The following is a 24,661-nucleotide window of genomic DNA, read 5'->3' on the forward strand; positions in this document are numbered from 1 at the left end:
GCATACTTCAAAACCAATAAACCACAAATAATGTTGAATATAAACTTAGTATTAGGTGATGCCCAAAATAAATTCATAACGATTAACGGAGAGTCTTCAATTTTATTACAAAAATGAAGGTGATCGGTTTGATCAAAATGAAAGTTTGCTCACAAGTTTACATGAATATTCTAAATACAAAGTCTCCTGAAACAACATACTTTTATATGATTTTCATTTTTTAAAGGGATGCAAACATACATTTTCTGATTTATAATTAATCTCTATTCCAAGACAGTATTTTAATAGTGTATCTTTTCTGCAGTTAGATCGAAATTCACAAGGATAATTTAAACACACAGACAAAACCTCCTCAGCAAAGGTTAAAAATGCTTCCTTTTTTTTTAAACAGGAGGTAAATCCTTAAACCAGCCCTTAGGATTTTCAGAATCTTGTACTACACTGACATGATTTGCAGTCAGTTTTTTTTCCTACCTTTAAGGCTACAAAAAACTTGCAAATGCATTGCAAAAGAATTCTCAACCACTTAATGCAAAAATAAAAAAAATAGTTCTCCAATAAAAAGTAAATTTATAAATGGTAGGAAATAGTATCTGTGGTAAGCTACTAAGTGACATTTTGCCCTATTACTAAACAAATTATGTTACACAGAACAGGGAAGACAAGTTATCAAATACAACAAGCTTATGCTATGTTTACATCCCTCATTAAAAAAAAATAATTTCATATTTTTCACACGACTCCATCTGATATTAACATTTTCCCATCAAGTTGGAGGAGGAGGATAATACTGTCCATAACTCCAAGGATTCTGGTAATTGTACTGAAAGAAAAAAACAAACATGTTAGCATACTTGAACTATGACTGTTCCACATATAAGAAATAATTAAAGCAGGTTTGTGTAAGAAAATAGGCATGTGTTCATGCTGAAATTAAGAGACTGAACCACAAAAAAACAATGTATTATTCAATCTGGAACAAGCAAAGAGTTGCTTTCTCAAAAAAAAAAAAAAAACTACTTGTTTTCTATCTAATAACATTTATGAACAAAAAATCAATTATGTGAACTCACTTGATACCAGGCACTATAATTATATGCCGCTTGATTTGCCTGTAAATCACCATCAATCATCTGTGTAGATGATGAAGTTGTATCTTCTGTGTGTGCTTTCTTTTCCTCTGGTTCTTCTGATCTAAATAAAAGGTCAAATGGAAACTTTCAAAACTCCTATAGATACGTACTTTCACAAATAGATGAATGTTACCTGTATACATTTGTTTTACTACTCAGTTGTATATAAATTTTTCAAGTCATGAAAATAAAGTATTTAAATTACCAGAACATAAAGGTAACATTTAAAAATAATTGTCTTTAGGGCCGGCTGAGTGGCGCGATGGTTAAGAACTGGCTTGGGACGCCAGAGGGTCCCGGTTCGGATCCCACATATGAGGGCCAGTGACACTGCCCTCCACAGCTAAGATGCTGAACAGCAGCTCAACCTGGAGCTGGGCTGCCGGGAGGCGACGGCGTAGGCTGCAGCCCCTGTGTAGTGAGCGGCCAGCAGCCGCAGTGAGCGGCCGTCCAGAAGCCGGCACCTGATCTACCTCGCCCGGGAAGAGTGCAATGATGGTGCCAACTTGGGCCAGTGAAGCAACGTCCTCCACAACTAGACTGAAGAACAAAAACGACAGCAACTTGTCTGTTCCCCTTCCCCCAATTCCCCACTGCTGTTCCCATCCCCCCAATTCCCCAATAAAAATCTTTAAAAATAAATAATAGTCTTTAAAGGCATCTCTTCATGCCTGAACAAAGTTACATACCCATTTTCTGCTTTCCTTTTTAAAGAATCCTGCTCTTTTAGGAGTGTTTGATGTTCATCATAAGCATTCAGAAGCCTGAGAGGGAAGGGAGAAAAACGCACTGGAATATGCAAAAACCAAACTTAAATTTTTTGTTTTTAAGTTATTTGTACTTAGGAAAACAAAAATATGTTGCAATGAACATCTTTTGATTTTCTTTTTTAAGGAGCTAGCAGACAAACCTGCCCTGATTTATTTCCTTTGGGAAACCACTGCCCTGCACTTTCCTTGGTCCACGTGTTCAAATGGGGCTTCAAGGTTTCAGGCCAGGCTAATTCAGTCAGTGTGACCAGTTTAGAGGTAAAGATATGACCCAAACCAGGACATTTAGTAAGTCCCAGGATTTCTGACTGAGCTACTGGAAAAGTTGGCTAAAGCTATGGAATTCTGGCCAAGAGCTACCTATGTTTACCATTTCTAACACATGGGGCCAGCCTGCCTTAGAAGCTATGACAGCGAAGACACTGACCTTGATGATGTTTTTATCCAGCGTACCATGAGTCCTGACAATGCTACAATTTGTAAACTTTTGAAATCTAACAATGCTATTGAAGACACGTACCACTAGTTAGGAAAAGTGTATTTAAAATTTGGCCATGTGATAAACTGAATTAAAACTAATATAAAACTATAGTATAATTGGTTATCATTAAAAATATAAGTTTTAATAAAATTCTGATGTAACATACGTAACTTATATGGAACTTTGTAAACAATGTCACTTGAAGCCAAACTGACTTTAAAATCATAATGATTTTGTTTTCCTTTTATCATTTTCTGAAATTTTTTATAAAGACAAGGATGGCCTTATTTTTTAAAGAAATCACAAATCAGAACATTTCTGTAGAAATGACCTTGATACTTTAATAAGCACGCACAACTTCCTTGGGCATCTTGTATATATACACATTTAATAATATTGACAAGTAACATTGGTCCCAAAATGTTCAAGGGGATTTAAAATTGTTAATACCAGTAATCTCAGGCTGAGTGTTTACTCACTATCAAGTACTTTAAATGAACTCATTTCCTTAAGGCCTTTAAAAACCTGTGGAATAGGTGATAACAGACTCAATCTTCATGTGAGAAATTTTGAAAACAGGAATACTCAAATCAGTAAGTGACAGACCTAAGATTTAAGCCTATACTTGTTGACGTCAACATTAATTTTTACCAATTCATCATACTGCTACCTAAATTTCTAAGTGGCTCACTTATTTTTCATATCATTCTTTTTTTTTTTTTTTTAATTTCAACTACAACATACTACCAGATAATAAGACCCTTCCTTCCTTAACTGTATTTGCAAGGGCCTAACTGGCATCTTTGTACTGAGCCTCTGATTTGTCTGCATATTACTGCCAAATTAAAATGTCATTAATCTCAATCAATAGCTTCCTACTGTCAACTGCATACTAAATGTTCTCTGCACTCAGCCTAGTTTTCAAGGCAGCACACAATCAATGTAACTTCCACTACTTCAGAAAACCCTCCAATCAAGCAGATGTTGCTTTCATCTCAACTTTAACTTGCTTCTATATTTTATCCTCTTAGCTTATCGAATCCTGTAGTAAACTAAATAAAGCCCCACTTCCTCTATGAAAGATGACATCATTCTGATCCACAGCTTTAAGTTATATGCTACCTCATATGGATTTCCTCTGATCACCATACCATCGAAACAGACTAAAAGCTAGAATTACACATCCCATTTCTTTTGTATACTCTCTCCAGTGCAAAACAAACAGAAGATACTAAATACACAAGACATGAGGTGGTTAAGAGCACAGACTTTGAAGCAGGTTCTAATCCCAGCTGCACAATGAGTCAATAGCTAAGTGACCTTGGAAAAAAAATGCCTAATCTCTCTTTAAACTTCTCTTCACCAACTGCCTATAGACCTCATTAGACTGTTATATATTTTACACTGGATAATTCATATAAAACATTTAAAGGCAAGCACATATATACAATTGTATTAAAATGTAACTCACGTTAAATGTTTCTTAACTAAAATTTTACACAACCATCAAAAAGGTACACACACATAAATACAGACACACCAGTAATTCTTATTTTATGAACAGCTGTTTCAATGGAAATCACTCTAAGAATTATTAGAGAAGGCACGTGCCTAATAAGAACTGGAATATTTCCTTATTAAAATGGAATTGCAGCAACACTAATCAATTTCTACTCTTCTATTTTGGCAATTTAAATCTTAAACTTGTCCTTTTCCCAAATTTCCTAGAGTGAACCCTTCTACCACCCTCAACTTCCAGCATTTTACAACGCACAAAGACAAGGCCATTATGCATCATCTGTAGAACCATATCCATCCTCTTTTCCGGTCTGAGATAAAATGTCATTTCTACCCCAGATTAACCCCATCCACTTTTCATGGCCTATATACTAAATGTATCTGTGTTCCAGGGTTCAATTCTTGACCCATTTCCTTTTTCATAGGATTGCTGCTTCCTGTCTTCTTTCATCTACTGATTGTTTATATTACCATGTTAAAATTTTGAAAACAGTTTTGAAGGAAAGACAAACCATATGTCCTCCTGTTAAGCACCTACACATTTGCAGAACTGCATTTACCCCATATAAACCTGAGGAAAAAGTAACCTAGGCAAACATTTTAAGTTTAACAATATTTTCATTTGTACTAATCATCAAATTCCCATCCAGAATTATCAATGCTCATTTACAATTCAAATAGAAATATATAATTAAGATCTTACTTATTAACATCTGAACCAAAATCTTCAAGAAATTCCACTTTTCTCTGAGAAAATGTAATTTTCATTTTAATAGGTAATGAACCATGTATAGCTTTGTCAAAACAACTTAGGATATTTTCTTCATTTTGTTTGAGGTCACCACTATATTCCATTTCAAGTAAATTGAGGTATAACCTTGTGTTCTCCTGTGTAAAAAGTAGTATCAATTAATGATTTTTCTAAGATATTTTAATTAGACCACAGATGTTTTAAATGCCATAATTTTTATATCTCAATTATAAAAATTCAATATTGAAAATTGTATTAACATGTAATTCATGTTAAATGTTTCCAGCATACATTGAAATGGGTAAAAACTAGCACATTGCTAGGTAGTGACATCATTCTAGTAGTTCCCACACAATATAAAAATGTTCAATGCCAGTAAATTAAGCCCCATGTCCTAACTTAGGGTTAATGTGGCTGGACCTACCATGACAAATAGCATAAAAAAAGATCTCTACAGTTTCCAATAATTTAAATCTTTACAACTGTAGATAATAATCTTAAACTGCAGCTGGAAGCCAAATGTTATGAACCTGTGTATTAAACAGAGCTAGCATTGACTAAAAACCAAAAAAATGAAAAATTTCATATACACTGCCTCTTATCACTTGATATATAAAAGGAAATACTTTGGGAAAGCAGGATAATCTCACGGCTACAATGTATGCAACTGCCATGCTTTTGTTTATAAGCTCTCTACTCAATAATTAGTAAATTCACTATGTATAATTTCTAAATGTGGGGAAAATATAGAGTATCACAATGTTTGTAATACATCTTAATTTTAATTTTCCCAATCTTTTAATTCATAATTATTTTAAAAACTTTTAAAAGAATGGCAACATCAGTTTAGAGGGACTGTTGTCTTCATTTAGTAATTAAATTTATTACATACAGACCAAATCTTTCATCATAGTCGCCAAAATGAAAATCAAAAAGACCACTGATTTCTTATGGAAGATATTCCAAAATACACAAATACATACTTTATCTCTTTCAATTGCTTCCAAAAGCACCTTCCTTGATTTTGCAAAGTTTTTCTGTATTTTGAAAAAATGTCGGGCTAGTTTGATAGCATAAAACGATGATTCATTATTTGATTTGGCATTCTTAATGGCATCCTGAAGTAAATGTTCAGCTTCTTCCATATTTCCATGCCGTCGTTCTAAACTTACTCTTCTCAAACGAACCATTGCCAATCCTAGAACACATTCTTCAAATGTTCTCAAGATATTCCTGGCTTCATTAATATTACCTAGAAATAGTAATTAAATGTTTATGCTTTTGTTTAAACTTCTGATATATCCTCTACGCTGGGTATTATCAAGTAACAGCCCACAGGCTTAATCCAGCCCTCTGCCTGTTTTTATTTTTTTAAAAAAGGAACATGCTCATCTGTTTGAATGTATTGTCTGTGGCTGCTTTGGGGCTACAGTGGCAGAGTTGTTAGGAAAGAGACCACATGGCCTGCAAAACCTAATATACTTACTATCTGGCCCTTTATAGAAAAAGTTTACCAAACTCTGCTTTACAGCATCCCTCAAGACCTGCTTCCTATATCTTTATCCTGACGTTAACTTAAAATCCAAAAACATCAACTGAATTTCCTCATTCTTACCCTGCTGTTCCTCAAAAGCTGCCCAAAGCATATGCGCCGTGGGTTTCTTTGGAAGATGAATAGTGCAAGCTCTGCTGAAGACATGCCTCACTCCTTCAATGCTATGGTTTTCCATGTACTTGGCATACTACACACAGAAACAGAGGAAATACTGAATAATTTACAGTTGAACAAGCCATTAAATATGTGACAGAACGATAAAATTCTATTTTTAAACCCATTCAGCACCTTTATTGAACCACTAGACTAGTTTCTGTAAGGAAGGACGAAGAGAGGCAACGAGGTTGGCAAATGCAGCAGTCAAATCTGGTTGCAAGCAGACCATCTCCTAATGCAACAGATATAGTTATATGAACAACATTCAACAGAAGTACAAAAAAGGTTAGTCACTAGATCAATGTTTGTGAAACAGTCAAGTTTCACAGCATGTAATTTTACCTTGATCCAAAACTCCTCATAGAGGGCACATGATATGACACATCTTTCAAAGAGAACCACAACGCGTTCGTGAGTCCCATTTTCAATTTCAAATTCTAGGTATTCTTTCCAGTTTTTTAGTTGTGCCTTTTCCAATGGTTTCACATGAAAATAAGGTCTTTTTATCTGTAACAAAAGTATGACATGGCAATGAAGTAAACCAATACCAACACCAAAATATGCACGACTACAATAATCTAAATTATTCACATTATAACCATAATTGCTAATGAGCCAAAAATTTTAATGATCATATTTCATGAAAAAAAAAGTTTTACATTAAAATCCCTTAAATTCCTTAGGCTTTAGGAATTTGAAGAAATAGAATGTATTTTCCATTTATTCAGTTATTTTAACGGAACTACACGATTCACAATTTTTTTACATTCAGGAAATCTTATTCTTTGTTGAGTATTTTCAAGTGGAACAATTATACCACAGTAACAGAAGGCAGATCAGTGGCTGGGGCTAGGAATGCGGTGGGGGTTACTGACTAGAAAGAGGCCAGGGGACATTTTGCAATGACAGAACAGTTCTATATCCTGACTATCTGTGGTGATTGTAGTGCATATAGTTGTCAAAACTCACTTTACTAGCCAGCCACAAAAAAACCACATAGAGTTGGCCCTCCATATCTGAAGGTTTGTATCCAAGGATATAACCCACCATGGATCAAAAATAATTTGGGGGGGGGGGGAATCCCACAAAGTCCCAAAAAGCAAAACTTGAATTTGCCACACTCCAAGCACCATGCTGAATCATGAATGAAGTGATGTGTAGGCATACCCTGCCGTACCCTACCTGCAAATACTACGTCATTTTTTATACTAAGAAACTTGAGGATCCGGGAATTTTGGTATCCACAGAGATCCTGGAACCAATTCCCCAGGGATACCGATACTGTACTATATGATTCCATTCACATAAAAGGGCAGAATAGGAATATCTATAGAAACAGAAAGTAGATTAGTAGTGCCTTAAGGTTGGGGCAGGGGAAAGGGAAGATGGGTCTGGCAGGTAAAGGAATAGAGGGGTGAGAAGGCAAGGGGGTTCTTTCTGAGGTGATGAAAATGTTCTAAAATTGACTGCAGTGATGGTTGTTATCTGTGAATATACTACAAACTATTGAATTATGTATTTTGAATGGGTGAAATACATGGTATGTGAATTATATCTCAAGAAAGCTGTTACAGAAATTTAAAAATTAGAATTGTGGGGAGAACCTTCATTTTACTGTACACCTAAAATGAGTGCACTCTGTTATATGTAAAGTACAGCTCAATGAAATTGACTTAAAAATTGAACAATTGTGGTAAACAGGATCAAATATATGGTGATGAAAGAACTGACTCTAGGTGGGGAGCACATAATGTGATATATAGGTGATGCATTACAGAATTGTACACTTGAAGCCTATGTTAACTTTACTAGCCACTGTCACCCCAATAAATTTTTAAAACAAAATTGAATTGTAAAAACATGGTTGATTAAAGAGATATCTTGCTTGAATTCAAATAAGTCTGAATTCAATAAGATTCTAAAATCGATCATGGTAGCAACAAATGGGATGAATGTCTTAAGTTATTGCTTAAATAAGCAAAAGTGAAGACAAAATAGCAGTACAGACATTATTCAAATCACTATATTTTCAAGACTATTACAAAACAAAAACAACTTACACCTTCTTCAAATGTCCACCTTTTACTAACTTCATGCTCATTATAATTAAACATTTCCTGATGGATTTCAATGATTCTATGCCTCATGTTTTCTATTTCAGTAATTAGCTGGGGAAGAAAAAGAAAAAAATTTTAAATCACACAAGTTATATACTAAAATTTTAAAATATCACTGCTTACACTGAAGTATTACCCACACATACTTTAGTCTTAGAATAGTGGAGGGTTTAAAATTGTTATCAATTATGTGCAAGTACAATTAATAGTACTAAAATTTATATCAGAATTTCCTAATAAACCATTTTCTAATGTGTTTTTCTTTTAAATAGGGCTAACAGATGACAACGTAGGCCAAATATTCCTTCTAAGCTATTTCTAGATGTCTCAAAGTAAAACAGATTCTCTACCTCTATATTTAAACTACACCAACTAAAGAATTCCCACTTGCCTCAATTAGAAATTAACTTTATATGTGGTATAAGTCATACCACACATGCAGTCAAGAATATAAAGTCTAGGGCCGGCTGAGTGGCTCAGTTGGTTAAGAGCTCGCTCAAGAGTTTGAGCTCTGAGCAACAGCAGTTCGAGTCAGCCCGAGCTGAGCAGCCGTGAGCTGCCAACAGGTGGCGGGATGGCTCAGCTTAAAAAAAAAAAAAAAAAAGAATATAAAGTCTAGTTCTCATGCATTGAAGGATTTTTTAGTAAGTCTAGTTACCTTTGCTGGATCAGTTATGTCTTCAATTCCCGACGGCAGATCATCACCAGGAGGACCGTCATCTCCACTATGTCCATTTACAGACGCTAATTCCCTTCGCAGCTGAATAAACTGGTCGCCAGTGAGAAGATCTCTAGGCAAGTTATTCTGTACATGTTCTTTAAATCTAAAGGAAGACAATAACAATACATGCTCTACATAGGAAGCATAATTTCAGATCCCACGTTTATTCCAACTACACATTATCCTTTCAAAGGAACTCTGAAGAAACCAAAACACCACACCCTTTCTCTTTCCTTTCTATACTAAAACCTACCACTTGATGAAACAGTCTCCAGACATATTCATTTCCTTCCTGTCTTTGCAGTGGAATAGAGACAGCATGGACAGGCATAAATTCAAATCCCAGTTCTGTCCACTATTAATTACTTAAGGGAAGTTTTCCCCTTCTCTAAATCTTGTGTTTCTCATCTGTAAAATGGCACAATACCTCTCTTGCAAAGTTACTGAAAAATTAAAATTATCTGTATTTAAATTATAAATGATCACTTGAAAATTGATCAACAAATGTTTGCAGTTCCTCCTTCCCCACCTCCCAATTACTCCTGAATCCATGTGTCTGTTCCAAATACTTCAATGAAACTGCCCTTAGCCACGAAGTACCACTTACATGCAAAATTAAAGAGACACTGGTTTCACAGTACAGCCTCTATTCTAATGTCTCCAGCAGTTAAGGCTGCTAACCACACCTTCCTCTTAGAACCTTCTTCACCCTTAGCTCTGAGTTATCAGTTTCTTGGTGTTCCTCCAAGTCTCTGACTGCTCCCTGAACTCCTCTGAGGGTTCCACCTTCCTACCTGCCCCTAAATGCTAGTATTCCCAATGAGTCCACCGTACATTTTATTCTCATCTATTTTTATATATCTCTCTGGCCAATCTTATTAATACAGCTTGAAATAAGCATACCATGATGACTCTCAAAACTATACCTGAAGCCCAAACCTTTATCCTAAATTCCAGATTAGTATATCCAATTGCCAACACTCTGCACAAAGAAATACAGATTAATTTTAAATAAGATGAAATTGAAAAATAACTACTTATAGAGCATTAATTTAAAATAATTGCTACATTATGGAGAAAATTCTTTCAAATAGTGATACAATATGCATAATACTAAACAATAATTTTTCATCAGCCTTTTCTACTTATAAAGCTAATTTATTCAATAAAGAATTGCTGAGTGTCTAATATATATTGAGCCCTATTCCTAGGTATTAAGGATGAAAGAAATAATAAGCCTCAGAAACTAATAGACATGCAAAGGATTCAGGTGACACAGCAGTGTTATCACTGCTAAGGTAAATGTAAATAAATAGAGTGATGGCACAAATAACAGAACAGATACTTTCTTTTTAGGGCAAGTCTCACAGAGAAAACCTTAAGCGGTATGTTCTTGAGGAATACGAGTTTACCAGACAAATGGGAAGTGAAAAAGTCATAAAAGTAAAAACCACCACCGCCCTTTGGGAAATGATCAGTCCTCAGGTATGTCTAAAGTTCAGGAACTATCAGGGGCTGGGTCTGAGAAGTTAGATCACATCGCAAAGTCCTCAAGCTATGGAAGATTTTTAAATTAGATACTTTCTTAGAGATAATGTTCAATGTATATCCAATATCCAAACCTACACAATAGAAATTATTTCCACTATAGCATTTTGAATACATTTTTTAACACGTTTCCTCTTCTACACTTTTGAGCAACAAGACCATTCACACATCTTTTCTGGGCCTTTATCCTATAACTTAAAAGGCATATCATGTGTTACATAGCAAGTGATAAATTACTTTAAGTAGAGGGAATGTATTATGCAACAGAAAAACACTTCAGAGGTTCTCAAAGTAGTTAGTCATGTGAATTTGTTTATTTACATAAATTATAAGATTTACTTAAACACTACTTTTGAGTTTGCTACGCTCTGATAAGTGGTTCTTAATAAAGTGAAACACAATACCATTAAATAGTATGTATATCACAATCAACTAATTTCTATTATAAGCATATATGCATTTTATAAGGCTAGTGGGATACTCATTAAAAAAAAAAAAAAGATTTGGAAGAGACTATACCAAGAACTTTAGGGCCACACTGTCTAGCTTCTAACCACTTACTAACTCTGTGACCTTGTACGATTATTTTAATCTTTCTGTCCTCTATGTCTATAAAATGGGATAGTAATACTACCTAGACCTCATTGGCTTGTGAGGATTAAATGATTATCAGGCACTCACAACAGTGTCTGGCATATGGCAAATGCTGTATAAAGGTTTCCTAATCATATTTTATTTTTCTTACCAACAGGAAAGTTCTTATAATCACATACTATTTTACATATACTTTAGATCCAAGAACTGGTTTCTGGATAGGCACTCTGTCTCCTTTTTAAAACCTTTTATTCATTTGTTCATATTCACCAAGCATTTCCACATGCCAGGCCTTGTGTGAATGTCTTCCAGCAAGAACCTCCCTAGGTCATTATCCCCTAGAAAGCTGCCAACCTCTTCTATTTCATAAAGAACAGAGACAGTATATTCAGATCTGCTTCCTATTTCTAAACTAGGTCTGTACAACTTCTTCCATCTTAGCAGACTGATGCACAGTACTTTTCAGATGTTTCATAGTCTCCTATGTTGTAGTAAAAAAAAATTTTAGAAAATCACTTACTTAAAAAGTAGCTAAGTTTATAGGTTCTAATACAATACTACTTATAAAAATTATGACAAAAACATAGAAAATATTACAGTTTAAAAAAAAAGCAAATATTGATCAACACAGTCCTCATACTTGCTTGTTCAGAAAGACTTTCTGAGTCCGTATCAGTGGGACACTTTGAGTATACCAGAACACAGGACATGGAAATCACAGCACATAAAATTCATTGTTTTAACAGTACTAATTAGAGCTGCTGCTGAACTGCCAACAGGTGGCAAGATGGCTCAGCTGGTGAGAGCACGTGCTCCTAACAATGAGGTTTCTGGTTCAACTCCCGCATGGGATGGTGGGCTACACCACCCCAAACCCCTCCCACAACTAAGCTTGAACACGGCACCTTGAGCTGAGCAGCCATGAGCTGCCGACCAGTGGCTGGATGACAACTGGACTTGGAGCTGAGCTAGCTGTGCCCTCCACAACTAAGACTGAAGGACAACAACTTGGCTGTTCTCCTTCCCCAATTCCCCAATAAAAATCTTAAAAAAAAAAAAACAAGCACTAATTAAAATGAAATGATACCAATCATAATGGCAAATCAGTGGAAAATGTAAATGAAATGATTTTGACTGTTTAGGTCTAGACATGGCTTACTTACACAAAATACATACTTTGCTGTTTTGGATATAAGGTATTACATATGAATAACAAGAATGTACCTTTAGTAAATCACTAAGTTTTAAATAAGCATCCATTATGTGCCATGTACAGTGTTAATTCAATATCACAAAGAATAACTGAACTTAGATTCTATTTTCTCATTCCTTCATTACTCTGAAATACCTCAGGCAAGAGATGGGATTTCTGTTCTTTCCTCATCAATAAAATGGGTAAGGAGGTCCTTCTGTCTAAAAACAATAAGGTTCCTAACCATTTCATAAGATATACGGGAAAACTATTTAAAAGTGTATAAATTGTGATTATTGAGCAAGAAAATGTATTCCTGCTTCCATCTAATAAGACTCTTCCATGACATTTCAAGAGAATTATAATCCCCAATACTAGGAAGTAATTATCTGAGTAATGAGATACTTTAAATGATCTGATTTTCCACCTACCTCTGAAAATGATGACTATACAGCTGGGTTGGAATACCAAGAATACGATCATAGATAGCTGTAACTTCTCTCAGGTTGCCCTGTTCATTCTCCCAGTTTATATACATTTCCCACAGTCTGTCAGAACGGAAATCTGTTCCTGCAGCTAGAACAGCATGTTCAAAAGTTCTGAAAAATTAAATTATCTTTAAGTTATCTTTCCAATATAAAATCACTTTTAAAATATTATTTCTATACTTTTCAATATATACAAATATCAAATCACCAACACATTGAGGACGGGGCATTTAAATGTACAGACACAAATCTGCATCACCAGTCAACAATGTGTTGTTGTACACCTCAAACTAATATATGGTAGTCCCCCCTTATCATAGGGGATACATTCCAAGACCCCCAGTGGATGCCTGAAACAACAGATAGTACCAAATCCTGTATATACTATATTTTTTTCCTATACATACATACATACCTTTGATAAAGTTTAATTTATAAACTTGATACAGTTAGCTAATAGAACAATTATAATATACTGAAATAAAAGTTATGTGACCGTCTCATAATGCTGTCTCAGAAAACTAGCATGAATTTCTTTTTCCTTCTTCATAATTTCATGGATAGAAGATTCATTCTTAACGCAGATCTTAAGCAACTTCAGCATACTCATACACCTTTTTTTCCTTTAGTCAAGAACTTTCACCATTTCACTTAAAGGAAGTACTTTATGGCTTCTCTCTGGCATATCAGAATTGCCAGCAGCATTACTCTTATGCTTTGGATCCACTATTAGATAAAATAAGGGTGACCTGAACACAAGCACTGCGTACTGCAACCTAGACCGTTAACTAGGGAACTAACAGGCAGGTAACATATCCAGAGTGGAGACACTGGGCAGAGGGATGATTCACGTCCCAGGTAGGACAGAGCAGGGAGGCAAGAGGTTTCACCATGCTGTTCAGAACGGCACACGATTTAAAACTTATGAATTATTTCTGGAATTTTCCAATTAATATATTCAGGGTAACTAAAACCATGAAAAGCAAAACCGTGGATGGGGGTAGGTTACTACTGTAATGTATGTCAATTAAACCTAATTTTAAAAAAATTAAAATATTATTTTTAAATTTTAGAAGATAATGCTAAATTCAAAATTATATTCAACTGCTTCTTTTACAAGTAGAGATTAAAAAGTAGAAGCAATAATAGGTAAGTGTGTAACAGCTGCTTTAAAAGTGAGAAACATAAAGGGAAGAGAGAAATCTACTTTTATGTAATTTTACCTTACTGAAAATTATAACGCAAAACGTACACACTGCAAACACATAAAAGTAACACAATGGACACTTAAATATTTATTAAACTTGAAATGTTTGTTGAATGGATTCATTTAGGGCAGAAGACAGAGACAAATATTGTATCAATTTAAGGAATAATTTTCTGGCAATATAACTCTCCAAGGAATCCAGCTGCGTTGTACAGTAATGAGAACTATACATATATTTTAAAACTCTCATAAATGTCTCTTGATTCCAAAATTCTACAATTACAGTTTACTACAAAAACATGTATTTTAAAATACCTAACTCATTTCAAGAGGTTTCTGTGAGCAATTTTAATCATTATACTTCAAGTCCCAACGGGATAAAACCTTTAGATACATATTTTCCAAGTATTTTATTTTACCAAAATAAATATTTTAGAGTCAAGAGGGATTTTTAACAATAAAAAACTATACTGCCTAAATCAATCTACAACTTTAATACAATCCCAATCAAAGCTCTAACAAATTTTGGGTGGAATAGGAAAAACAAATTCTAACACTGATCTAGCATACAAAAATGTAAAATATTATGTGTTAAGGACAACGCAGTGGGCGTTTTCCTGAAAGATATCAAAGGAAACTAGGAAGCTACAGTAATTAAAAATACAGCACTGGCCCAGCAACAGAAAAATGGATCAACAAAACAGTTCCCAAGAAAACAAAACATATCAACGTATGAATGTAGCATATAAAAAGAAGGTATTTTAAATCAATGCAGAAAAGCTGGACTATTCAGTAAATGAGAAAATAAAAGGTTAATCTTTATCTCAAAAAAGACACAAACTAAGTGCCAGATTTTTAAAAAAACTATTAAAATAATTAGAAGAAAATACAAGATTTATATATTCTTGGCAAGATAGGCACAAAACTCCTAAGTCAATACGAGACTGAATGTTGAACCACATTAAGAAAAATAAAAAACAAAAAACCAGGGGGTCAAATATATGGTGATAGAAGAACTGACTCTGGGGCGTGAGCACATAATGTGATATACAGATGATGTATTACAGAATTGTACACTTGAAACCTATGTAGTTTTGTTGACCACTGTCACCCCAATACATTTTAATTAAAAAAAAAAAACAACCCTCTATATGGGAAAAATACACCCTAAACAAAGTTAAAAGATGTGCCCAAAGTGCAGGAAATATATTTTATATATACAGGTAAAAAACTTTGTGCATGTGTATGTACATACGTAAACGTGTATGTTTGTGTGTAAGGTTTTCAAGAGAGTAAAATACATGTCACTATCCCTGCAGAACCCCAAAATGGCTCAGGAAATTAATGCACCAGACACTAAGAAAGTGGGGGAAACTGGGAGAGGAAGGATGATAAGGAGGTAATGAACCAAACACAGAATGTTTAGAACAAGGTCTCTTTAATGAATGGCGAGAGGCCTAAACTTCATTTCCTGCCCAGCTATGGGATTTCAGAAGCTAGGTGTACATTCCCCAGGCAGGTCAGATGATCCTTCCATGAAGACACTGCTTGGCATAGGAATAAGATATGAGGGTACCAACATTGGGAGTCTCCCAACAAAAATTGAGTGGCTACCTGATCACTTTACTGTGAAGCCCTCCAGGCCAGCTAAAAATGCCCCCACCCCCCATACAAAACACATAGAGCTTCCATTCAGTTTATTAATATCTAATCTTTAAATACAGAAATACAGAAATCAAACATGTCAGAGATGAAATCAAGTAAACAAAAAAACTTCAGAGGAAACAGCGTTGGGAGCAGAGGGAAACTTCAACTATCTTTAATAACTTCAAAGAAATAATAAGAAGATATGCAGTCACATAACAAGAATAGGATACAAGAAAGGTTTTTGGGTACTAAACACAATAGAGAAAACCAAGGGAAAGAAATTATCAAAATAAGAATATACACAATAATAACATTTATCACTCTTTCTTTTTTTTAGCTCAGCCATCCTGCCACTTGTTGGCAGCTCAGTGGCAGCTCAGCTCGGGCCAGGAACTGAACCAGCGACCCTGTTGCTCAGAGCTCGCACTCTTCAGCAAGCTCTTAACCAACTTATCGGCCGGCCCAATAACATTTCTAAAAATAGAAAGATGTAAGCATTCCAGATTGAAAATGCCCACTAAGTAATAAGCACAATGAAGTAGAAAAAGAAAACCCATTCCAAAGCACATCATTATACAATTTCATTAAATCAAAGATAAACAGAACATTTTAAAAGCTCCCATGTGGAAAAACTAGTCATATAAAGAGAATCCAGAAGAATGGTATCATACTTCTCAATAGCAACACCAGAAGCTTTAAGAGAACGAAGAGATGCCTTCTATATTACAGATTTCAGAGTGTAATTCTCTTTTACAATTTTCAGATTAAGTAGAATATTTTTTAGCTCCAAAAAATAACTTACATAGCATTTGTACATTTGTAAAGCAGTATTAGTACTGACTACTTAAAGTAGCTATTGGAGGGGGTGGAAATTTTTAAATGTTCAAAGAAAACTAGGTAATGGGAAAAAGGGAGGAGGGGAGGGAACAGTAATTAACTCCAGGAAAAACAAAAGGCTATGAAACCTATCCATATGGGAAAGATGAGGAACGGAAAGACAATTCTTCCATTCTCAGCTACCATAACAGAATCATATGTCTACAGCTATTGGAGAGAGAGAGAAAGCAGTGGAGAGAAACTATCGCAGACATATTAGAAAATACCAGAAGAAACAGCTAAAATAATATGAAGAAGGGTGGAGGGACTATTTTTTGTTACAAGGAGTTTAACACTGTCTTTTTAAACTATATGCACATACTTTGGTAAAAATATTAAAACCAAAAACACATTTAAAAATTCCTATAATCAATAAGACAATCCAAAGGTAAAATGAGCAAATGATATGAACAGGCAAGTGAAAGTGGCTTATATAAGCACATGAAAAGACGGCAAATCAGGATGAACAATCTAGAGATATGAAGACTAAAATAATGTGCTACCATTGGAGGTTAAAAAAAAAATGTGGGGGCCGGCCGAGTGGCACGATGGTTAAGAACTGGCTTGGGATGCCAGAGGACCCAGGTTCGGATCCCACATATGAGGGCCAGTGACACTGCCCTCTACAGCTAAGATGCTGAACAACAGCTCAACCTGGAGCTGGGCTGCCGTGAGTCGCTGGCAACGGCAGCCCCTGTGGCAGTGGGTTGCCATGGGCTACCGGGTGTAGCCAGCAGCCAGCATGAGCGGCCGTCCAAAAGCCGGCGACTGATCTGCCTCGCCCTGGAAGAGCACAATGATGGTGCCAACTTGGGCCAGTGAAGCAACATCCTCCACAACTAGACTGAAGAACAAAAGGACAGCAACTTGTCTGTTCCCCTTCCCCCATTCCCCAGCACCTCCCATCCCCCCCGTTCCCCAATAATTAAAAAAAAAAAATGTGGCATGGCTATGGGAAAATGACTACTCTCATACACTGTGCGAGTTTAAAATGATACCACTCTGGAAGAAATATATGCTAAACTTTGCTGTGTATTCCGTTCCCTTTGACAGAGTTCTTCTAGCACGCTCTACATAAATATTGACTCATACAAAGACATTCACTGTAGCACTGATTATTTCCTATAGATAAGGATTTGGTCAAATAAAATATAGTACCTTGATACTATAAAATACTTTTGCCAATGGTTAAAAAATATGGCAGGAAGAGATTCCAAAACATTGTTAAATTTTTTAAAAATTGAATAATATGTATGCACATATATGTACATCTGTGTGTATCTGAAACACATACCAAGCCACTGACCATGAAGGGGGTGGACTCGGGGATAAGGAAAGCGGGTGTAGAATGGAGGGGAACTTTATTACCTACATTTTTTATAATCACGCATAAGTTTCTTGCATGTATCATTTTTTTAAATAATGAAATAGAAATATATGGAAGTTAAACTTTCAGTTAGTATTCATGAATACTTCTATTACCAACATCAGAATACTTGACTTATTCATATCCTTGAACACATTTGAGTATCAGTTTCACATACCCTCTTATTGTGCTGTTTGTCTCAGAATCTCCAGGGTCCAACGTTTCTTTTAAGAAGTTTATATAATGTATCCAAAGGTCAACACTAAGAGGTATTGCCTGAAGCCCCCGCCGATACACCTAAGAAGAAAACAAAAAACTGTACTTTCAAATATTTAAGTACTTCTTAACAGAGAGGCAACACTGTGTTATCCGGTGAACCTTAGAAATACTAATTACTGGAATTTTGTTTAAATAATCTACCATTACCATTTGGGTGGAGGTTGGATAGAACATGGCAATGTTCTGATCCCCACGTGCAGAGTCTTGATCTTCAAAGCGCAGCAGTCCCTGCATTCTGACCGGGTTGTGTGGGCAGGCTTTGGGTTACAGACCATAGGGCACAGACCCATTAGAGCATCAATGACAGCGTCTGACCAAAAATGCAATAAGACGTAGCAAATGTGACTAGTAAACCAACTATATTGTTTGGAAAATGAGAAATAAATGTAAGTGAGAGAAAAGCCCTGCCCTACTTGTTAAGCTGCAGTGTAATACAGAGGCTTGCACTGCAAAGCTTGACAAACTGTAGAGGTTTAACGCACCTGCCAACAAAGAGAGAAAATATTAGCTACAAATGCCACAAGAGTGACAAATGCAAATAAAATACCCTATAAAATTGTTTGACCACAAATCGTAGGTACTGGCAGCCAAAAAAAAAAAAAAAAAGTCTTTATTTTGTTATTATTTGGCTTACAGTACCTAACAGAGGTAACTTTATTCAGTGATGTACGCACCTCATCTGATTGTTTAATGTTGTCATGCCGCTTTTCAAGGTCTGCATACTTTTTCCAGTAACCATAGCAATACGGATAGTGTATGAAAAATTTGTCAAATGCTTTTCTGGCAGCCATCAAGTGATTCTGATGAAAATAAAACAAGGTGTTTAAACATCTTGGAAGTTTTTGTCACAAAAATATTTATTATTCCTTTCAAATGTTATCTCAGATAAAATAAATGGCAGGTTTAGAAACCACACACACAGCAGCCCTTTTCCCTGCAAATGTAATCTTATCCTCTTCAACAGAAGAAACTAATTCTGTCAAATAGCAAGGTAACTTTTTATTCAGTAATTTTATATAGATACACACACACACATACACACACACACACACACACACACCAATTGTTACAAACATTAGACTTTGACTCTAATACAGATGTTCCGTAATATACAAATGCCATAAAAGTTATTTTTGAAGCCAAAAATGTATATATCCAATGTTATTCAACTTAATCTGAAAATTATAAAAAAGGCAACTTTAATTATGGGGTTGTCGTAAACTCATGACGTATTTTTTGTTTTTCATTGCAAAAATGCGTCATGACTTTTGCGATAACCCAATACAAAACAATAAGGCCCAATCTAATATGACTTGATTAATCCGTCCCTTTAGTCACATTTAAATAGTTACTAACCTCCTGTTCTACATACTGAAGCAAATATACCCAGCCTGTAAAATCCTGAGGATTATTTTCTACAGTTTTCCAAAATTTTTCAAATTCTGGAGGGAAATTTGCTTCCGTTTCTGTCGCTGGAAGGTCTACAGCATTTGCTATTTCAGTTTCTTCTGTAGTTGCATTCACGTTAGGAGAGCCAACAGGTGACTGTTCCATTTCCGTCACATTCATAATTTCAGTACTGAAATCAGCAGACTGTTCTACCACTGCCTCTGAACTGTTGCCTGTGCCACCATTACTAGAATTTCTGTACTCATCCATGTGAGAATTTTGCATAGCTGTTTATTTTGTCTTCAGTTAATGATCTATAGAAACAAAAATAAAGAGAAACATCTTCAAAATGTTTTTCATCATCAAAACCACTTTTTAAAAACAGTCCTCATTAGCTATTAAAGAAATACATTAATTTGATTCATGATCTCTCCTATAACTCATAAGAACATTTATTAGTTTCTATATTATAAATGAAATTCTGCAACATATATATTTTCCAAAAGTCTGCCATTTTATTGTTGGGTGTTTGAGTAAAAGCTAAACAACTAAGGATTTAGTTCTTCCATCCATGAAACAAGTGAGGATTGTGCCTGTACCCTAAGGAAGCACATTTCTGGTACAGCAATTTCTGTCAAATAAAAACATTACGGTGTGTCCTCATCCACCTTATTCACCGGATCTGGCACCATGTGACTTCTGGCTCTTCCACCAAGTCAAAATGACCACGAAAGGTAAAGGCTTCGAAATCGATTCAGGAAATCGAGGTAACAACAACACAACTAAAGACATGAAAGAGGACTTCCAGAACTGCTTCAGAAAGAATGATGGCAAGAATGATGGGATAAGTGTGTTTGAAGCCAGGAGGAGTATTTTGAGGGGGATGATATAAGGAGTATATTTGAGGGGCAATGTTTCTTTTACTGTAACAAATTTTTTGTCATTTAAACGTTCACCGTATTTTTTGATCATGCCTCATAAATAACTTGTCCAAGATTACATGAGTAATAAGAAACTGAAACCAGGATTCAACCCTATCCTGTCCTAACACCAAAACTCTTGCCTATTCTCTACTAACCTCTACAGCCCAGAAATTCTATTGCAGTTGCAGTTTTGTTTTGTTTTCCATTTCAGCTCCTTTCAGCTTCAGAGTCTTAGTGTAGCAGTTTCTTCTACCAGGAATGTTCTCTTATCCCTCTACCCCATCTCAACACTCCCCACAGAGCCTTTAACCTAACTGAAGCCTATTCATTCTTCTGGGCAAAGTTTAAACATCACTTCCTGCAAAGTATTCCCATACCTCCCAAATTAGTTAGGTTTGTCCCAGTGATGCTTCCACAGCAATCTGTCTTTTTTCCATAGCGCACATTACATTTGTGATACTTGTTCAATGTCTATCTTCCCTACTAGATTACAAGTTTCTTGAGAATAAGGACTAGATTTACCAAGACACAGGGATACAATATATCTGGAGGCCTAGTACACATTCAATTCATTGAATAATAAATAATCCTTAGACCCCCAGACTAAAATCTAGTACATTACTTCATAACCAAATGAGAAGTGGTGTAATAAAGTGCTTGGGCTTTAGAGCCCGACAACTGAATTAAAGATCTGGCCCAGTTATTCATTACGGAACTTTGAGCAAGTTGCTTAACCTCTCTAAGCCTCATTCACTAAATAATCATATCTTGCTATAAAGATTAACTATCCTCTTCTTTTCACTCACACTATTATTATAATTTAAATAATTATTATCTCCCTTCTTAAACAATGTTTTCAAACTTCAGACTGCTTCAAACCAGCTTCCCAGTTTTCTTTTTTTTTTTATGGAAAAATATAAAATAGAAAAAAAACTATATCAGAGTGCAATGAGTGATAAAGCAAAAAAAAAAAAAGAGTAAGAAAAAATGAGTGATATATCTTGCTATAAGGTCCCAACTTAACTTTTCAAACATATTAATCCTGCAGTATTCCTCCTCATTGCGATTTACAGAACTCAAAACATTCTTCATGCCTGAGCTTTGGCTCACGCTGTTCTCAGACTAACCAAACTTTCCTCCTTTACTCAACTCTCCAAACCAATCAATGTATTTTTACTACACTGCACTTTCTTACAAATCATATGAGAAGAATAAAGTCCACAAGTATCAAAGAAAACATGATAAAAAGTGAATGTGCAATACATAAAAAAATACAATTTGATAGTATACATTTAACTTTTAGTTCAGTTATGACATACATTAAACATCTAACAATTCAGCCTGCCATCTTAAAATGTGGAGGATGATTTAAATAATCCATACATAATTAAAAATGGGAAGTCTGATCTAATAATCAAAATCATACTAGTAATTATTCTTTTCATAAATAGAGCAACACAAAAATCTGAAGACATCACTGAGGGCTGAAGTCAGGAGTTTGAGTAGTACAAACCAACTAGCTTTACAGTCTACAAGTTACTCTGTGCCTCATCCACAGATAAACCAATTTTAAGACTCAAGATATTCAGAAAAGAGATTATCATAACCACTGGTTTTAGCAAATGTTTTCAGGGGCTAAGTAGAATGGTCATAGATTGACCTTTTTAAAGTTTCACATATTAAATAAACACTTATCTTCAGGTCTTTGAAAAAAAAATCACGATTTGGCTAGAACTGCTACTTTCTCCTTTGGCTATTAAAAAAAAAATCCTATGCTTCATGCAGAATTATTTAACATGCAACAGAAGGTTGTTATTTCTCTTGAAACACACATACAACACACACACGTTTTGTCATTTGAGTTATAAATTGTTTTCTTATTCAACTATAGGTAAGTGAAAATAGTACCAAATACTGTGAAACTTAAAACATTTGTACTTTTCAATTCTCACTTCAGATATCTCATACCACCTCCTAATTAGCCATCTTTAGTCAACCCCGAATTATGCTAGAGTTCACAATCTGGGAACTAGTCTTCTTTAGTAGAATTCTTCGTTCACCTTTTTCATGCCAAAAGCTGAGCAGTGGAAAGTTCCAACTTTTGCAATTCTAGAATGAGGTTATAAGTGGGGGCGGGGGGAGAATATCTGACAGTAGCCTGTTTTTCTCAATCTACTTACGCTCCCAGAGCCCAAAATACTTAAGTTCCAACACGAGCTTCACACTTCATCTATGAAACTTGCTTTAAGCTTCAACCTTTCCAGCTGCAGAAAAGTTTGAAGTATTTCTGAACAGACTGGATCAGCTGCGAAATAACCTTAAGTCCTTAAAAAGAAGGCAATATGAATATCAAACTAAAAAGTAACAGTTTAATAGCATAAAATAATGCGGTATTATAGTATCATCAATCATGCATTAAGAGCTAAGAGCGGTACTGCCTATTAACTTAAAATATTGTTTATTAATTAAAACGTGGTTATACTGCGAGAACATCAGTATTCGTTTCTGGCTACAAAAGGTAAACATTAGTCTTAAGTAGATGTCTTTAAAAGAACCTGCTGGGCTCTTTAATGTCTAGTTTTTATGCCCCCATCCTATCCTGCCAAGAGCTTTGGCTGATCTTTGGGGTGGTGACTCAGGGTCCCGAAAGTGTGGCCTACGTAGTAAGAACGCAGCGCACGCCCTACAAGGCGCCTAAAAGCTTTATTAACAGAACCTGTAGTATATTCTCCCAGTCTTCTGACGGCTACTTCCGAGCCCCTTCCACCTCCAGTCGCCCCAGCCACACTGGTTTCCAGCTCTCGGGGCAGCATGGGCTTCAGATTTACGCCTTTATCGCTTTCTAAATCAAGGTGGAGGCCCACATTTCCCCTCCCGTCAAAAGGCACCGGTCAGAGAAACATCCGGTCTAAGAAAAGAAACCTCGCACTGCTCCACCCAACAGGTGGGAAGGAGAAAGGAATGGACAGCTGGGCGGCGAGGCCAGGCCAGGCCGCACACAGCGCGGGAGAGGGAGGCCGCGCGGCCCAAGTGCGGCCTGCAACATGGCAGCCCCTGACGCCCAGCGTACCACCCCCGTCCGCCAATTCCAAGGCGCCCACCCCAGCTGACCTGACGGTGGATGCGACTCAATGCCATGAGCCGCAGTCTGCGCCAACCGATCCGAAGATAGCACTTCGGCCGTCTCAGTCCCCACAGCCGCCGCAGCACCGCCACCAGCGCCAACGCCGCCTCGTCGATAGCGCACGGCGCATGCGTCGGCGTTCCAACAGGCGAAGGAGTCACGTGGTGGCTCTGAGCGCAGGCCTCGCTCTCCGCGGGATGCAGACGCCGCGGCCCCGCCCCGGCCCCGCCCCGGCCCCGCCTGCCGGCCCCGAAGGCGGGGTGTTGCTCTTATCGTTTTCCCTCCTCTATGGGAACTTCTCAAGCGGAAAGTGGGTGGTTAGGGCCTTTCACAACCCTAATCTTAAAGACAGAGTTTAGCGCACCCCCAAAAAAAATGTTGTTATTGGGGAGGGCCTGATCTAACGTTCCCCAACAATTACCCAGGATTTACCCCTCTACCTAAAAATAGACAGAAATTCAGCCTTAAACCCCCCAAAACTCAAAATGGTATAGACTCTGGGTCCACCCAGGTTACCTGCCGAGGAAACAATAGTGGAGTAAAGAGCTTCAGGAACTTGTTATTCTTGTATAATGAACCGTGATTATTAAAGGGTTATGTAAAATCATCGTCTTGAAAAAATGGAAGCTGAGTTGTGTTGATAATCTTCGGAGTCCTCTTCAGTCGTACTCTTATCCCCACTTAAAAAAAATTTTCCCCCTCAGACCTGGCCTCTTGTTTCTGTTAAAGGTTCCTGAGTTCATCTATCACTTATCAGTCCCTCTCTTGTTTCAAGGTTCAGTAGTATCAGTGGGCTATATATAACTTACTCCTCTGGAATCTGTTT

General features: G+C 36.2%; 1 protein-coding gene across 3 annotated transcripts; it reads right to left on the minus strand.

The window, feature by feature from the left end:
* Window positions 1-82: 82 nt before the first annotated feature.
* Window positions 83-23,971, minus strand: PRPF39 (pre-mRNA processing factor 39). Of its 3 annotated transcripts, none has more exons than XM_019624789.1 (14): window positions 23,823-23,971; window positions 19,756-20,102; window positions 19,074-19,199; window positions 18,299-18,417; window positions 12,968-13,135; window positions 9,140-9,305; window positions 8,425-8,532; window positions 6,707-6,871; window positions 6,269-6,395; window positions 5,637-5,905; window positions 4,606-4,790; window positions 1,823-1,897; window positions 1,074-1,194; window positions 83-823 (listed from the first exon to the last, which is right to left on the minus strand). In XM_019624789.1, exons 2-14 carry the CDS (start codon window positions 20,071-20,073, stop codon window positions 767-769), a joined length of 2,004 nt encoding a protein of 667 aa, XP_019480334.1. In that variant the 5' UTR covers window positions 20,074-20,102; window positions 23,823-23,971; the 3' UTR covers window positions 83-766. The 3 variants fall into 3 exon arrangements, with proteins under 3 accessions (XP_019480334.1, XP_019480336.1, XP_019480335.1); XM_019624791.1 differs by lacking the exons at window positions 19,756-20,102; window positions 23,823-23,971 and adding exons at window positions 18,547-18,709; window positions 18,813-18,881 and having other exon boundaries at window positions 19,074-19,154; XM_019624790.1 differs by lacking the exons at window positions 19,756-20,102; window positions 23,823-23,971 and having other exon boundaries at window positions 18,547-19,168.
* Window positions 23,972-24,661: the final 690 nt, after the last annotated feature.

The sequence above is a fragment of the Hipposideros armiger genome, unplaced genomic scaffold (genome assembly GCF_001890085.2).
Source record: "Hipposideros armiger isolate ML-2016 unplaced genomic scaffold, ASM189008v1 scaffold_608, whole genome shotgun sequence".
Classification (NCBI taxonomy): domain Eukaryota; kingdom Metazoa; phylum Chordata; class Mammalia; order Chiroptera; family Hipposideridae; genus Hipposideros; species Hipposideros armiger.